Here is a 16,983-nt window from a genome sequence, read left to right as displayed (position 1 = left end):
TCCAAACCCAAGATACTTTTTAAAATAAAGAGTAAATCTACTCCACAAAACTAAAACAAATCACATGGTAAAATCTTCATATATCCACATCAAATTTTCTCAGCAATTGGCTATTAGCAGAGGTGGAAGCTGGGAGGGCACTAAAAACCTCAGCAGGGACTAAATACACATTGTGTTTTAGAATGCCTTATTTCAGCAGAAGCTAAATATAGTTCCTCAGAAGAGAGGTTGTGGGAGTTACTGCGTCTGGGACTGACAGCAATTAGCCTTATAATTTCAAACCACTGATAACCCCGCAGTAAAATACCATCTTCAGCTCAGATCACGGTTGTTCCACTCCCAAAAAGACTGAACATACACAGCAAATGGGCTTAAATGTAAACATTTTGCACAAGCCTCATTATTTTGATAAGTATCATTATCTTTAACGGGGATTACAAGATAATGGAATTGGGGTTTCTGTCTGCCAATGCAACAGAGAAAATGCAGTGTGTGGGTTTGAGTGATCAATAGGCTCAATAGACGACATACGAATATGTAATGTTTTTGCCCAACTGCAGTATTTAATATACAAAGATAAGTTACACTGCTCTGCAAATCTGATACACAGTATCCATCAATTGGTAAGCTTCCTGAAAGTCCTCACTTTCTCTATGTAACCTGTTTAGATGCAACTCTGCATTGAAATTCCACTTACAGTAAATTCCTGTTTCTCCCATCCACCATCCATTTAATTGCCCTTCATTTTGAACCTGTTTACCTCCCTCCATCTTTCTAATGCCAAATGACGTTATCTTCATGTTATTTAGCACTTTTTCACCTCTTCAAGTTTTTGGAAACCTATACACAGACTATTAAATCCATTAAGAGCTTCTTTGGGATAGAAGCCAATATAAAAGACACTTGCTGTTATTGTCTTCAGTCCTATTAAGCCACTTACTTTGCTTCCAGTTCTGATGAAAGGTCTATAACTGAAACATCTATGATGTACATTTCCATAGTGCTCCTTATTTATAAAGGAGGGTGCACAAAGGTACATATGGCTGGAGGCCACAAAGGCAGGGAGAGACATGGTCAGGAAGGGATTTGAGGGAGGATCAGGAACTTAAAAGTTAATTCTCTGATGCACAGAGCGCCTTGGTAAGAATAGCGGGCGATCGGAATGTTTGCCTTACTGTTCACAAGAACATGGGCCTACAGCCCTCTGGATGAGTTGTAGGGGGCAATTTTAACCTAACCCGCCCAGCAGTAAACAGACAGGATCGGATCGGCCACCCATTTTACACCCCGCCTGATTTCACTTTCCATGGACTTCCAATGGAAAATAAAATCGGGTGGGGTGAGAAGCGGGCAGCCGTTCTGATCCAGTTTGTTTCCTGCCAGGCAGATTAGGTTAAAATTACCCCCGTAGTTTAAGAAGAATGGAACTGGGGGGCCAGCAAGAAAGGATTGGAGAAATCCACCCTTCAGACGACAAGGGTAAGGATTAAGGCCTTTGCTCCTGAAAGCTATCCAGTGGCCCCTCCTGAAATTGCATGTGATGAGGTCAGGATCAATTTTGACTGTGATGCCTGCCATGCTGGAGTATTCCGTCAAAACTCACCATCAAGGCTCACACATGAAATGTCTTCTTCAGCAAGATACTGGAGGATGAGACGCACCCATGGAATCATATAGGATTCAACACAGTGATGAGAAGAGGGAAGAGGAGAAAATTGGCAGGAAATGGAAAGAGGAAAAATACAATGGAAGTCTATGTCAATAGTCACCTCTGTGCCCTTGGAATGAGGTTCTAATTAACACTAATGAATAGTTAGAATGGGGTGCAATGCTTTTCTGCTCATCTTTTCTCTCAAATAGGCAGTTATGCAAAAGAAAGAATTTGCTTAATTGATTACTTTTACTTGTATATAGTGATGCGATTCTGAGGCCCCATAATACAATTAAATGAACAGCAACAATTCTTTCTAGAAGATGTACTGTGACAATATATAATCTCTTCAGATTTTTGTTTGTTTTCATCATCCTGTACATTGTAGGCAGTGCCATGTTGCAGTTGACTACTTGTTCAGCATCACTAAATCCAAACTTGGCAAATACAAGTTTTATTATTCCTGTATGTTAAAACAAGTTTTGATTTTGCAACTAAATATGTCTGTCTGGTTCGCTGAAGTGCAAAACATGCCTTTTCATTTAAATCCATTGAACCACTTCTTGTCTACCAGCAGTCATCTTGACAATACCTTAAAGTGTTGACAGGTTTCTAAAAACTTGTTCTATGGAATGGTTGGGAATCTCAAGTGGTGGAATACTCCATTCTCAACATCACAAAAGCATTAGAATGGGAGTTTCAAGCTTGCCCATCACTAAGTTAAGTACCTCAGTTGAGTAAATACTGCCATTTCTTAGCCAGACCAAATAGAGCATCGCATACAACAAACTCATCCATTTTATTCATAAATTTCAAACTTATTACAAGAACAAACTCACCTTATTGCATCCTCAGATATCCCTAAACACCTCACAGCAAATTAATCTACTTTTGAAGTGTAGTCATCATTGTAATGTAGACAAACATGGCAGCCAATTTGCACACAGCACAATCCTACAAACAGCAAATTAAAATGAATGGCCAGATAATCTGTTTTTGATGGTAGTAGCTCAGGGATGAATGCTGGTCAGCACACAGTTGAACTCCCATTGCAACTTCGAAGAGAGCCATGGAATCTTTTATGTCATAAGAACATATGAAATTGGAGCAGGAGTAGACCATACGGCTCCTCGAGCCTGCTCTGCCATTCAATAAGATCATGGCTGATCTTCGACCTCAACTCCACTTTCCTGCCCGATCTCCATATCCCTCGATTCTTCTAGATTCAAAAAAAAATCTATCGATCTCAGTCTTGAATATACTCAATAACTGAGTATCCACAGCCCTCTGGGGTACAGAATTCCAAAGATTCACAACGCTGAGTGAAAAAATTTCTCCTCATCTCAGTCCTAAATGGCAGACCCCTTATACTGAGACTATGCCTCCTAGTTTTAGCCTCTCCAGCCAGGGGAAGCAGCATCTACCCTATCAAGCCCTTTAGAATCATTTATGTTTCAATGAGATCACCTCTCATTCTTCTAAACTCCAGAGAATATAGGCCCATTCTTCTCAATTGCACCTTGTAGGACAACCCCTTCATCCCAGGAATCAATCTAGTGAACCTTCGTTGCACCACCTCTAAGGCAAGTGTATCCAGGTGTGGTCTCACCAAAGCCCTGTAGCAAGACTTCCTTACTCTTGTACGCCAATCCCCTTGCAATAAAGGCCAACATACCATTTGCCTTCCTAATTGCTTGCTGTACCTGCATGCTAACTTCTTGTGCTTCTTGTAATAGGACACCAACATTTAATAGAATATTATTTAAATGGTGAGAAACTGTTTTCTATTCTTCCTTCCAAAGTGAATAACCTCACATTTCTCTACATTATACTCTGCCACTTTCTTGCCCACTCACTTAACCTGTCTATATCCCTTTGAAGACTGTGTCCTCCTCACAGCTTACCTTCCCACCTAGCTTTGTATCGTCTGCCAACTTGGATACGTTACACTCGGTCCCCTCATCTAAGTCATTAATATAGATCGTAATTAGCTGAGGCCCAAGCACTGATCCTTTTGGCACCCCACTAGTTACAACTGGCCAACCTGAAAATGACCCGTTTATCTGTTTTCTGTCCGTTAACCAATCCTCTATCCATGCTAATATATTACCCCTAACCTCATGAACCCATATCTTGGGTAACAATCTTTTGTGTGGCACCTTATTGAATGCCTTTTGAAAATCCAAATACACTACATCCACTGGTTCCCCTTTATCTACCCTGTTACTTACATCTTCAAAAACTAATGAATGTGTCAAATACTATTTCCTTTTCATAAAACCATGTTAACTCAGCCTAATCAAATTATGATTTTCTAAGTGCCCCGTTACTATGCCCTTAATAATAGATTCCAGCATGTTCTCGATGACTAATGTCAGGCTAACTGGCTTGTAGTTCCCTGTTTTCTCTCTCCCTCCTTTCTTTCTTGAATAGTGGTGTTACATTTGCTACCTTCCAATCCACTGGGACCGTTTAAGAATAGAGGGAATTTTGGAAAATCAAAACCAATGCATCCACTATCTCTGCAGCCACCTCTTTTCGAACCCTAGGATGTCAGTCATCAGGACCAGGGGATTTGTCGGCTTTTAGTCCCATTAATTTCTCCAGTACTTTTTCTTTAATAATATTAATTACTTTAAGTCCCTCTCATTAGACTCTTGGTTCCCCACTATTTCTGGTATTTATTTTGTGTCTTCTACTGTGAAGACAGGTACAAAATATTTGTTTAACGCCTCTGCCATTTCCTTATTCTCCATTATAATTTTTCCTGTCTCAGCCTCTAAGGGACCCACGTTTACTTTCTCTACTCTCTTCCTTTTTATATACTTGTAGAAGCTCTTACAATCTGTTTTTATATTTCTTGCTAGTTTACTCTCATTCTATTTTCTCCCTCTATCAATTTTTTGGTTATCCTTTGCTGATTTTAAAACTCTCCCAATCCTCAGGCTTACTACTCTTCTTTGCAAAATTATAAGCCTCTTCTTTTAATCTAATACTATCCTTAACGTCTTTAGTTAGCCACGGATGGATCACTTTTCCCGTGGAGTTTTTATTCCTCTATGGACTATATATATTGAGGAATATGAAATATTTGTTTAAATGTTCACCATTGCTTATCTAGTCACATCTTTTAAATCTAATTTCCCAATCAACCTGAGCCAACTAGCCCCTCATACCTATGTAATTGGCTTTGTTTATGTTTAAGACTCTAGTTTCAGACTTAAGTGCATCACTCTCGAACTCAACATGAAATTCTATCATATTATGATCACTCTGCCCCAGAGGATCCCTTAGTATGAGATTATTAATTAATCCTCTCATTACACAATACAAGATCTAAAATAGCCTGTTCCCTGGTTGGTTCCACGACGTACTGTTCTAGGAAACTGTCTCGAATGCATTCCATGAATTCATCCTCCGAACTACTTTTACCAATTTGATATGCCCAGACTATATGAAGATTAAAGCGTTACCTTTGTTACAATTTCTTGATTAATACTCTGTCCAATAGTAGAACTGTTAGGGCCTTATAAACTACTCCCACCAGTGTTTTCTGCCTGTTATTTCTTATGTCCACCCATACTGATTCTACTTCCTGATGTGCCGAGCCAAGATCCTTGCTCACTACTGTCTTTATGTCATCCTTTATCAGGGCTACCCCCTCGCCTCTTTTCCATTTTGTCTGTCTTTTCGAAAAGTCAAGTACCCTAGAATATTTAGTTCCCAACCTTGGTCACCTTGCAATGACGTCTTAGTAATAGCTACTAGATCAAACCAATTTATTGCTATTTATGCCATTAATTCATGTATCTTGTTACAAATACTTCATGCATTCAGATAAAGTGCCCCTAATTTTAACCTTTTACTATTTTTCACTGATTTGACCTTATCTAAAAAGGTCAACAGGGCCTTGGTTTATTGTCTCACCCGAAAAAGGAAATTCTGCAAAAATGCAGCACTAAAGTATCAGCCTAGACGATGTGTTCAAATAGCACAATATCTTTTTTTAAAAAACACTTCAATTGTAATAAAAAAAATGAAATGGGAGGCAATCAGACAGCTCATGTTTTTCTTAAATTGCCAGAGACATCCATTTCTCGACCTGTGTTCGTGAAACCATTCTTAATTATAAAACAGACAGTTTCACCAGGAGGTAGACACTGCAAATGCTTCCCGTAAGCAGTTCTGCAGCATAAGTGTGAGTAATGTTGTCTAATAAGCAAGATCTGCAATCTCCAAATGTCATGTCTGGTCTGAAATATCTATAATAGAGAGGGGGTGGGGAGGCATCAGGTGAAGGAACACTGTCTTCATAGAAAATTGTTTGCAGTTTTCCTACCAAACAGAAAAAGACTGATATTTTGGTTGCAACATTGAACTTGAGTGAGTCCATGAAACATTTTGATGAGGTTGATGGTATCACTTTTGTTTGTAAGCAAAAAGATTTTCTTTAAAAAAATGAACACTGTACATTTTTAAGCGTTCCTTTCAGAAAATCGGGATACACTAGCTTTTACTAATAAACAAAGCATGCATAGAATTACATAGAATGTACAGCACAAAAAAAGGCCACTCAGCCCAACTGGGCCATGCCGGTGATTATGCTCCACACGAGCCTCCTCCCACCTTGATTAGCCAGTTAGAGTAAACTGTAGCTGAGGTGATTTTTACGGAGGATGGGTGAGGAGGAGGAGGAAGGCAACTCCTGGCAGAAATGCACTTTGAGTTGCAGTCTTGCAAAGTACAAGAATTGTACATTTATTTGCCAAGGGAAAAAGAGAACCATGGCTTCACCTCTGGGGAGTGCCTTTTTATGCCAGAGGAAAGACTAATGTGGGTGACATTCAGATGTTCTAACAGAGGATGCAGGGAGAGAATAAGTAAATGGGTGGGGAGTATTTCATACTGAATATACTCTCCCTCCCACATGCTTTAAGCATGTAGATTTTAGCACACTCTATTTCAAGCCACTTGCCATTCCCACACTTCTTCCTTCAGCCAGTAACTTGAAATTACTTGAGTTCAAGTTTCTTAACACTACTGGTTGCAATGTGATCAGCTGATTCAAAGTACATTTCTGCCAGGATTTTCCTTCCTCCTCCTCCTCCTCCTCCTCCTCCTCCACATCACCACCACCGCCGCGCCCCCATCCCCCCCATCCTCCGGAAGAATCACTCAACTACTGTTCACTCTAACTGGCTAATCAAGAACAGATGAAGCTCATCCAATGATAATTATGCCAATCAAAACAGACTTCAAACTGCCAGCCCTCTGGTTGGAATAGTTGGAACATTATCACCAGAATGATCGAGGTGCCACATGAAAATTGTTTTGAATTTTCAGCAGAGCTCCAACTAAAATCAGAGTTACAAGACCACAATGAAATGTTGAATCAATTCAAATCACAGCTGGGTATCAATATCGTATTGTACAGAAAAGAAAAATTGAAACAAACCACACTAAGCGTATTCAAAGATTAAACATAGATAAAACTACAACACCCCATTTAGAAACAGCAGAGAAATGTATCCCCAGTAATCTAAAATGGCAATAACATTTTAAACAGATGACTGCTGCAAAATTTTAATCAATGGAATTTGATTATAACTGGAAACAGCTCACCTCAGAAGCTGCGGAGCCAAAAAGAGTTATAGATTGCAAAAGCTAGAAAGCTTTTCCAGGAGGGTCATACGTTGTCATTGTTTATTGCTGTCGAACCATCGTCCGCCAACCATACAACTTTTCCCCCAAAATAAAAAACTGCTCTTAGGACTGTCAGGTTAACCTGTCAAATGATATCACATAATACAGGAACGAAAATACTGTCAATAACATATCTTAATTAAACAGTGTGTTTCATTTATTGAAACTTTTAAAAGAAAGACTTGCACTTATACACATTACAATTATTTACCGTTATAATTAACAATCTGGTATGGAAGAGTGTAGAGTCTAGTTAAAATTAGTTTTAGTTATCGTGTACTATGTATGATGTATAATTACATCTCAATGAAATAAACTGGCAAAACCAAATGGATCCATGTCCAATAATGGAATGAAATGACCCCATGTTGGTATAATCATTAGTGGAGCACCAGCAGAAGCAGAGTACGGTGCCTTTTCACCAGAGTACAGTGCAATTGGGAGCAGAATATGGTGCCTTTTCACCGAAGCACAATGCCCAGGCAGAGGAGGATGTGGCCTTTCATTGGAGTACAGTTAGCATCGCCGGAGTGTAGTCATTATTATTGCAGCACACGAGGAGCCGTATTCTGCTCCCACGATAATAGTGATGGAAAACCAAACAGGAGCTTCATTCTACTTCATCTTCCGTCAGAAGTGCCGAGTGGATAATCCATCTCTGCCTCCTCCCAATATCCCCACCATCACAGAAGCCAGTCTTCAGCCAATTCGATTCACTCCACTCCACGTGATATCAAGAAACGGCTGAGTGCACTGGATACAACAACTGGACCAGCCACATAAATACTGTGGCTACAAGAGCAGGTCAGAGGCTGGGTATTCTGCTGCAAGTGACTCAACTTCTGACTTTCCATCACCTACAAGGCACAAGTCAGGAGTGCGATGGAATACTCTCCACTTGCCTGGATGAGTGCAGCTCCAACAATACTCAAGAAGCTCAACACCATCCAGGACAAAGCAGCCTGCTTGATTGGCACCCCATCCACCACCCTAAACATTCACTCCCTCCTCCACCGGCGCACTGTGGCTGCAGTGTGCACCATCCACAGGATGCACTGAAGCAACTCGCCAAGGCTTCTTCGACAGCACCTCCCAAACCCGCGACCTCTATCACCTAGAAGGACAAGGGCAGCAGGCACATGGGAACAACACCACCTGCACATTCCCCTCCAAGTCACACACCATTCCGACTTGGAAATATATCGCCGTTACTTCATTGTCGCTGGGTCAAAATCCTGGAACTCCCTTCCTAACAGCACTGTGGGAGAACCGTCACCACACGGACTTCAGCGGTTCAAGGCGGCGGCTCACCACCACCTTCTCGAGGGCAATTAGGGATGGGCAATAAATGCTGGCCTCGCCAGCGACGCCCACATCCAGTGAACGAATAAAAAAAAAGTGACAATACCATGACTCTATCACAGTCAAGGTAGCCCTAAATATAAGAAACTGGCACGCATGAACAATCTCTCACCAGTGACTGAAAGCACTTCTAAATAAAAATAGAATTAGAACAAAATTAAAATTAGTGTACTGTATTAATAGTGTTTTACTTAATAATTTTTTCCACGTTATTACAGTCCAAATTTTAAAATTGAAATGCACTGTTTTGGGGGGAAAAACCGGAGTGTCAATGATAATGACAAAACTTTTGCATTTGTAAGTATCAGTTCCTTGAGGGCCTTCCTATTCTGAAGTTATCACGTACAACCGCCAGCGGAAATATTTAAACGGTGGTAGCTTTTAACCAGTCCGGTTTCTAAGGGCACCACTTTGCTCTTTTCAGCTTCTCTGTCTGAACACAGGAGTCATCTGATATTACTTTTGTGGCTTCTTGCTTTTCCAACTCAACTTCTTTTTTAATTTGTTATGATAACATTCATTAAAACGAACAGTGAACAAGAACCAGCAGCATAATCTAGATTTGTGGTGAAATTCTTCCCAATACTGCTCACTCTCACTGCAAAGCTATTTGTAAAGCTGCAAAGATAAAATTGAGTAAGTGTGCTTTAAAAAGCCAAAATTAGTAAAAGGGAGGGGGGGAGGGGAGAGAGAGCAGCAGGTTAGCACTTTAGTGGCAACCCTCGATTGGAACACTGCGCTGGTGTGCTTTTTACTTCTTCTCAGGCTGCTGCATTCTGTTCTGATTTGCCAACTTTTCCTGCTTCGGTTTCAGATCTGCCTTACCCTCATTGCTCCAGATATTCACACGTTCTCTGACTAATTTTTTTTTTAAAATGCGTTTTCCTATCGTCTCATGAATAGCTCTTTAGCCATTTAACCATCTCCTGTTTCCCTTTTAAGCTCTTTACAGATCATCCCATGCATAATGCCTCTCTCGGGTATGCGTATTTTTTTTCCCTCTCCATTCCCTTTCTGTTCCCTTTTAAACGCTGTTGATCTTTTATTGTTTTGCAGTTCTAATGAAGAGTTACACCTACTTTTGTCATGAAAGAAATAGTGCTGCCTTATACTTGTGATAGACGAGGTTTAGATTCTACTTCTAAACAGCGCAATAAAGGGAACAAAATGTCTCTCGAATGAGCCATCAGAAATGAAAGACTTTATAGATCAAGTACAAAGATTACACAAGGGTTTTGCAAAAAAAACCTTTAAAGTTATAAAACCATTAGTCTAAAGTATCCTTCAAATCTAGATTTTTTTTTGCTGAATTATTTACAGTATATTATATTGCCATAACTTTGCAATTGTATTTGTTTTATAAATTATAACTGCGCTCGGGTTTAACAGATTGACCCTCTGCATCTTTCATAATGACAAATCCTACATATCAAGAGCACTAAGATTCAGGATTAGTGTGATAGAAAAAGCATAACTGGAAATAGGATAGCTTTTTATTTAAACATTGGCTGCCACGTTTAACTTCACTTCAAAAGTAATTTATTGGTTGTGAAGTGATTTAGGATGTCCCGAGGACATGAAGCATGCCAAATAAGTGCGAGTTCTTTCTTTCTTTACATAGCTATCTACCAGTATATACTGATTATGGTAACAGCATCTAATTGTTGGCAAAGTTTGTAAATATCCATGGCAAGGAAATGGATGAAAACCTCTGCACAATACATGCTCCACTTGAAAGTATTGGAGCATGAGAACAGAAGTAATTTAGAAATAAGGACAGTCCTTTTGGTCTATCCAATTTGCACCATTAAAACCCTATTCTACGGACCAATGCTGCATTTCATTTTGTAATCTGTTCTGCACAACTACTTTAGATTTTCCATCTGTATTACTCAGAACTCATCTATCACACTCTCAGCCTATATCCAAACCTATAACCATTCATTTCCTCCTGGTTGAGAAATCTGACCAGCTAGCTTTTAAACAACGCTGATTAAGCCTCAACGTTTACATCACAAGTGAACAACATTGAAAAAATTCTTAAACCTCATTTTATTATGTAATTTTTTTAAAGCTTTGCATAATTTTAGATTACTAGTTGACCTACCTTGGCTTTGCACATGGAGAACAAAAACCAAGTGCAGTATTCAGGTCAAGCGCTGTTAAAAGGATGGGTGGTGGGATAATTGGACCAACTCAGTGGGAGAGTGCATGTGCACTTTCAAAAAATGTAGTTTGCTGGCTAGGGGGTTGGGGTGCCACTTACAAAGGTGACACATGGTGGGCAGGGGGCATATACTAAATGCTGCGACAGGCCATCAGTTGGAGCTCAGGTAAGCCAATGGGCCAAAGAGTTGTGGAGCCATCTACATTGGCGCATTTACGCACAGAAGTATAAGCAGGGCATTTGCCCCAGATTCAAGAGATTTTCACGGCTAAGGGGGGGTTGGGAGGAGGAAAGGGTATGAAGGGGCCACTAATGCGTGGTTTGTCATCACTAAATTACTGCAGCAGGCCATCGGGCCAGAGTTCAAGAAAGCCACCAAGCCAAAGAGTGACGGTCATCAAGAGAAGTGCATTATGGCCATCAGGAGAGGTTTGGGTGGGTGAGAGTGGTGGTTGAGTGCATCTTGCCAAGATCCATGGCTATCAGTAGAAGTTCAAAAATGCAGTTTAGCAGGAGTTCATCAGTGGTCAGATAACATTAATAGTCTTTACAATTAAGTAAATTATTTCCATCACCTACAGGCACGATACTATTAGAATATTGTGACCACTCACCATTTTTTATTTATAATACATTATGCATCGTGGTAAATATCCCATCAGTTTGGCTTTATTTTGTTGTTTTCTTTTTGTTAGATCATTTTTGTTGGTGAAAGCACAGTTAAAGTGTATCCCGTTTTGGGCACCTTAACACTGGTTTGTGAGTTGGTAACTCAAGATCGTAAATTTGTCACCAAAAGAATGAAGGGAGAAGTATGAAGATTTTATTTTTATTCAGAAGGTTGTTAAGACATGGAATGCCCCAACAGAAACAGTGGTGGGAGCAGAATCTGTAATAGCTTTCAAAAGGGAACCGGATAAATATTTGAAAAAGAAAAATTGAAATGGGTATGGAGAATGGGACTCGGTAAATTGCTCTGAGTCAGGACAGGTTCAATGCGGCCGAATGGCCTCATCCTGTGCTGTAAAATTCTACGATTCAACCTTATCCCATGTTTTTCTGGAGCACAAGAATTCTTGATCACTGTACAGACAAATTACTTTCTTATATACTAGAGTTACTTTGATGATTGTGTAGCAAAGATGCTATAACCTTGGTTCTCCTATGCAAGTGTCATCAACACGAATTAGCTAGTCTGGCAATTAATACCTTCAAAAATGGACCAAAATCTGAATAAAATTGCCCATAAAAAAGAGCTGTACATTATAAAAATGGCAGATAAAGTTCTAAGACAGAATTTTTGTAATTTTTAAACATTATCTGAACTTTTCATTCAGATTACTGCTTTGTAACGACAGCAAACCTTTTGCATTAAAGCAAAAGCGGCATCTCTGAATTACAGTTTTCACAAAACTGTTAGTTGAAGAAAACGAAAAATGTGCAAAATTTGTATTCTATTGAGTAAATCTGTATTCTATTGAATAAATTTGTATTCTCAAGTGGTGAAATCTCAAATGACTGAACTTGTTGCTCCTCAATCAAAACAGGCATACATCAGAGTCCCAGGGCTGCCCAAAACCTGAGCTTGTTTATGAGTTGAAGTTTTTATTAGTACTCAGCCTGATGAAACAGATGAAATGACAAAACATTAGTGAGATTTTCCACCACAGCAGGAGAGGTAAAACTGATGACATTGTTCCAAACAATCAGAGGCACTTTGATAATCACAGCAGACTGTAACAGCCCTGAAGTGAGAAGTAGGGAAAGAATTTTATTTTTGTATTATATATTACATGTGTTCTTCTCGCCCAAGTATAATGAAATGGGTTTACTTTGCAACAATTTTAAACGTTGATGGATTCAGTTACATCCCGTTTACCCAAGAAGGCACGCCAGCAGAATTCCATTTACCTGTATATCAGTGTCCTTCACTGGCTCAAGGGGCTCAAAGGTTGTAGCTGCACTCAGGCTTTCCAATCGCTGAGAGATGTGAGATATGTCTAACCCTTTAGAACTTAGCAGAATGGACCTATTTAAAGAAAAAGAGGGGGGGGGGAACAAAAGGCAAACTCAACATTCACAGTTTCCAAATCAACAGTTACTGCATCTTTACATTCTCAGGACCAGGACTAGCTTTAGGCATTGACAATTAAGCTGTAACAAGTTTAAGTTCCATTAGATACAAAAATTCTTTTCTAATCAAACATGGAAGCAAAGAGCACATACGTGTTACAAGTGGCTCATTACATGTTGTCAACAGAATAAAGGCAGATGATAGTGTGTTTTGCTAAAACAGTGCCAACACAACATGAAGAATGTTAGCATGTAGCCATGCCATCTCAATTTCAGCCGTACTCACAGCAGAAGCTAAATGAAGACTGTTCTCATTTGCGCCTCGATGACTGATTACAGAGCAACACTGACAGAAACCAAGGCATGGGATGCCTGTTGCCATCTGAGCAACAGAATGTCACATGGCACAGGCAACCCAGGGTGGAAAAACAGGTTATTTTTAAAAGCTAGGCAAAGGTATATACAAGATAAACAACGATAATAATGCTTCATCTAAAATTGAAATTTAGTGTCCAAATATTTGTTTCATAATGTGCACTTTTGGTACAATGAACCCAAGGATTTCCACAAAACCCCATGTCAGCTACTGAAGTTAGGACTTTCTCCCAATTTAATTCATACTAAAAGTCCTGTTCATGTAGTTTCCTCACACCTAGCACAAAAATCATACACACAGTCTTGCATCTCTCATGCATCCATCACACAATCATACAGATACAAATCAGAGAGAAAGGAGGCCCATCACTGACCTGGCGTCTGGCCATTAATAAGTACCTTCCAATCTGCAAATTTCCCTTGCTAAACAAAGTTAAACTCTTAATTGATCAGGGATGGCATTTACTTAACATTTAGACTTAGTAGCCTTAAAGGCACATGTCTCCACCTTAGCAGCAAAATAATGAATTGTTCATTAAATGGCATAACATTCTGTCCTCATAAAAAGAGCATATCATCTGGCTTACCATGAGTACCACAGGAGATCCACTAGTTATATTTTATATAAATGACTAGGTGGCTGGAGGCACTGACACCTGTGGTTGGTGAAGTGGAGTGCTGCTTCAGTTTGTATTGAGAAGGAATAGAAGTACAAACAGACGATTTTACAACAAAGTGGTGAAATATCATTGTTAAAACACTATCAAGGCAATAACCATTAAACTACAGTAAGAATTACATTCAAGCGTGATATTCCTAATGAAACTTAGCCTTTAAACTCACGCCTTGACATCTGCTGTCTCCTGTGATGTGCGAGTCAAGGTCCTGGATCGTAAGACCTCCCCAGCCTGCTGAATCTCCTGCAGGTTTCTTTCCACGTGTGGAAGCTCAGAAACACCTTCAGTCTCTGCTGCAAGCTGCTCAGCCTGCTGCAGCAGCTCTCCAAAACCTTCCATGTCCATAATAAATACTACACAGATTCTGCGGGAAGAAACCAAAATTAGACATTCCAGAGCATTCACTCATGTTACTATGTATTGAGCGGCAGCTTACACACATTTATATAATACCTTTAATATAGAAAAACATCCGAAGGTACTTCAGAGACAATCAAAAAAATGGGCACCGAGCTTAACCAAAAGCTTCAAAGAGGTGGGTTTTAAAGAGGGCCTTGAAGAGGTATGTGAAGAGGAAGAGGGTTTTAGGGAGGGAGCCTCGGTGGTTGGAGGCACTAACGCCTATGGTTGGTGAAGCAAGGGAGGTTGCACAAGAGGCCAAAGAGAGAAGAAAGGAGGGTTTTAGGGTGAGGGGGCGGGGGGGGGGTGGGTGGAAGAGGAGTTGTAGAGCTGAAAGAGATTACAGAGATGGAGTTAAACATGAAATTCAGAATTTTAAATTGGAGGCATTGGAAATGGGCTTCTGACCACACATCCACTCCATCACCAAGACCGCCTTCTTCCGCCTCCGCAACATTGCCCGTCTCTGCCCCTGCCTCAGCTCGTCTGCTGCTGAAACCCTCATCCATGCCTTTGTTACTTCTAGACCGCACGGACTGCAGCGGAAGCTCACCATCACCTTCTCAAGGGCAATAAATGCTGGCCTTGCCAGCAACGTCCACATCCCATGAATGAATAAAAAAAAAGACTTGGCTATTCCAATGCTCTTCTGGCCGGTCTCCCATCTTCCACCCTCCATAAACTTGAGCTCATCCAAAACTCTGCTACACGTATCCTAACTCACACCAAGTCCCATTCACCCATCACCCCTGTGCTCGCTGACCTACATTGGCTCCGGGTCAGGGAACGCCATAATTTTAAAATTCTCATCCTTGTTTTCAAATCCCTCGCTGGCCTCACCCCACCCTATCTCTGTAACATCCTCCAGCCCTACAACCCTCCGAGATCTTTGTGCTCTTCCAATTCTTGCCTCTTGCACATCCCCGATTTTAATCGCTCCATCATTGGCGGTCATGCCATCAGCTGCCGAGGCCTTAAGCTCTGGAATGCCCTCCCTAATTCTCTCTGCCTCTTTACTGCTCTCTCCTCCCTTAAAACATACCTCTATTAACCAAGCTTTTGCTCACCTGTCCTAATATCTCATGTGGCTCAGTGTCAAATTTTGTTTGAAAATCGCTCCAGTGAAGTGCCTTGGGACGTTTTACTACGTTAAGGCACGATATAAATGCAAGCTGTTGTTGTTGTAGGCCCTCGAGGATAAAGGGCAATGGGTGAGCGGGACTTGGTACAGGATAGGATATGGGCAGGAGAGTTTTGGATGAGCTCAAGTTTATGGAGTGTAGAGGATGAGAGGCCAGCCAGGAGATCATTGGAATAGTCAATCAAGTCTAGAGATATGGTGAGGTAGGGTGGAGGCAGGTGATGTCACCGAGGTGGAAGTAGGCAGTCTTTGGAGATGATAGGTGGTCAGAAGCTAAGCTCGGGATCAAATAGGACACAGATTTTGAAGAGTTTCAGTCTGCGACAGCCGGGGAGGGGGTAGAATCAGTGGCATGGATACAGAGTTTGAGACAATAGCTTCAGTCTTCCCAATATTTAATTGGAGGAAATTGTGGCTCATCCAAGACAGGATGTTGGACAAGCAGCCTAACACGAAGGTAGTGGAAGAGTTGGGAGAGGTAGAGCTGGATGTCACCAGTGTACATATTACAGTGGTGTATAAAATAATAAAACATTGTCCACACTTCATTTCCAGTTCAGAACACTTAAATAAGGCTAATTAGACATTTAGAAGATAGTGAATGCCTTGATGCAGAACATGGGAACTTATTCCAATTGAAAAGTCTGACAAGTCACAGTCACAAGTTACCAGTATTCTTTAGTGCATAATGTATTCTTGCCCATAACAGCTATCATTTAATATCACCCTTTTAATAAAAAAACAAAATTGATTTATTTTCAATGCTTTTAAAATTTGGTGATATTCAAGCCAGAAGGAATTTTAGCAGTTATCGTTTGGTACCATGAACATGATATTAATTGCAATTGAATTTTGTCGATAGGCTAAAACACATAACCATCTTGAAGTTTTTTTTTCCCCAGCATTCATGACTGAATCTGAAAAGCCTGCAATCTTTGCTCCTTTGAGTAAACACCCCTAAAATCCTTCCCACTCCCTTTGAGCCAAACTGCTATATACTGAAATCTATAGTGCAAATACAAAGGTGAAAACTCCCCATCCCAAACAGTATCATACAATTCCACTTTACACCTATGGTCCCACACTACTATCTGTACCAATAAGAAACCAAAGATTCAACTACGTGCACTAAATTTCAAATGTAAGAACAGGATACAACCAGGTATACTTGCTTTTGTCTCATTTCTGTGTGAACGTCCCAGGTGTCTTTTAGACTGTTGGAACCTTGAGTTGAAGGTCGTTTTAAATATAACACCATGATACCTACAATTTATTAGTGAATCATGCACGCTTCCAGTCACAGAAACATAATTGTTTCCACATCTTTCACTACTAGTGAACGTGCATGTGATGAAAGGATGTGAAAGGATTGCATCTGGTACTATCTTTCCCCCTCCCTTCGTGAGTAATGCTGCTTGTAGGGTCTGTGTAAAAT

The 16,983-nt window shown here is 40.3% G+C and overlaps 1 protein-coding gene across 3 annotated transcripts in view; it reads right to left on the bottom strand.

Annotated features, from left to right (window-relative positions):
* nup93 (nucleoporin 93) overlaps positions 1-16,983 on the bottom strand; it is a 130,377-nt gene that overhangs the window by 85,113 nt on the left and 28,281 nt on the right. For all 3 annotated transcript variants that reach the window (XM_067997764.1, XM_067997766.1, XM_067997765.1), the window contains exons 2-3: positions 14,175-14,372; positions 12,795-12,912 (exon numbers count right to left, since the gene is read on the bottom strand). In XM_067997764.1, the coding sequence (XP_067853865.1) occupies positions 12,795-12,912; positions 14,175-14,353 (297 nt within the window). In that variant the 5' untranslated portion in view covers positions 14,354-14,372. The remainder of the gene's footprint in view (positions 1-12,794; positions 12,913-14,174; positions 14,373-16,983) is intronic.

This window comes from Heptranchias perlo, chromosome 16, assembly GCF_035084215.1.
Source record: "Heptranchias perlo isolate sHepPer1 chromosome 16, sHepPer1.hap1, whole genome shotgun sequence".
Classification (NCBI taxonomy): Eukaryota; Metazoa; Chordata; class Chondrichthyes; order Hexanchiformes; family Hexanchidae; genus Heptranchias; species Heptranchias perlo.
This window is presented reverse-complemented; position numbering and strand designations above follow the sequence as displayed.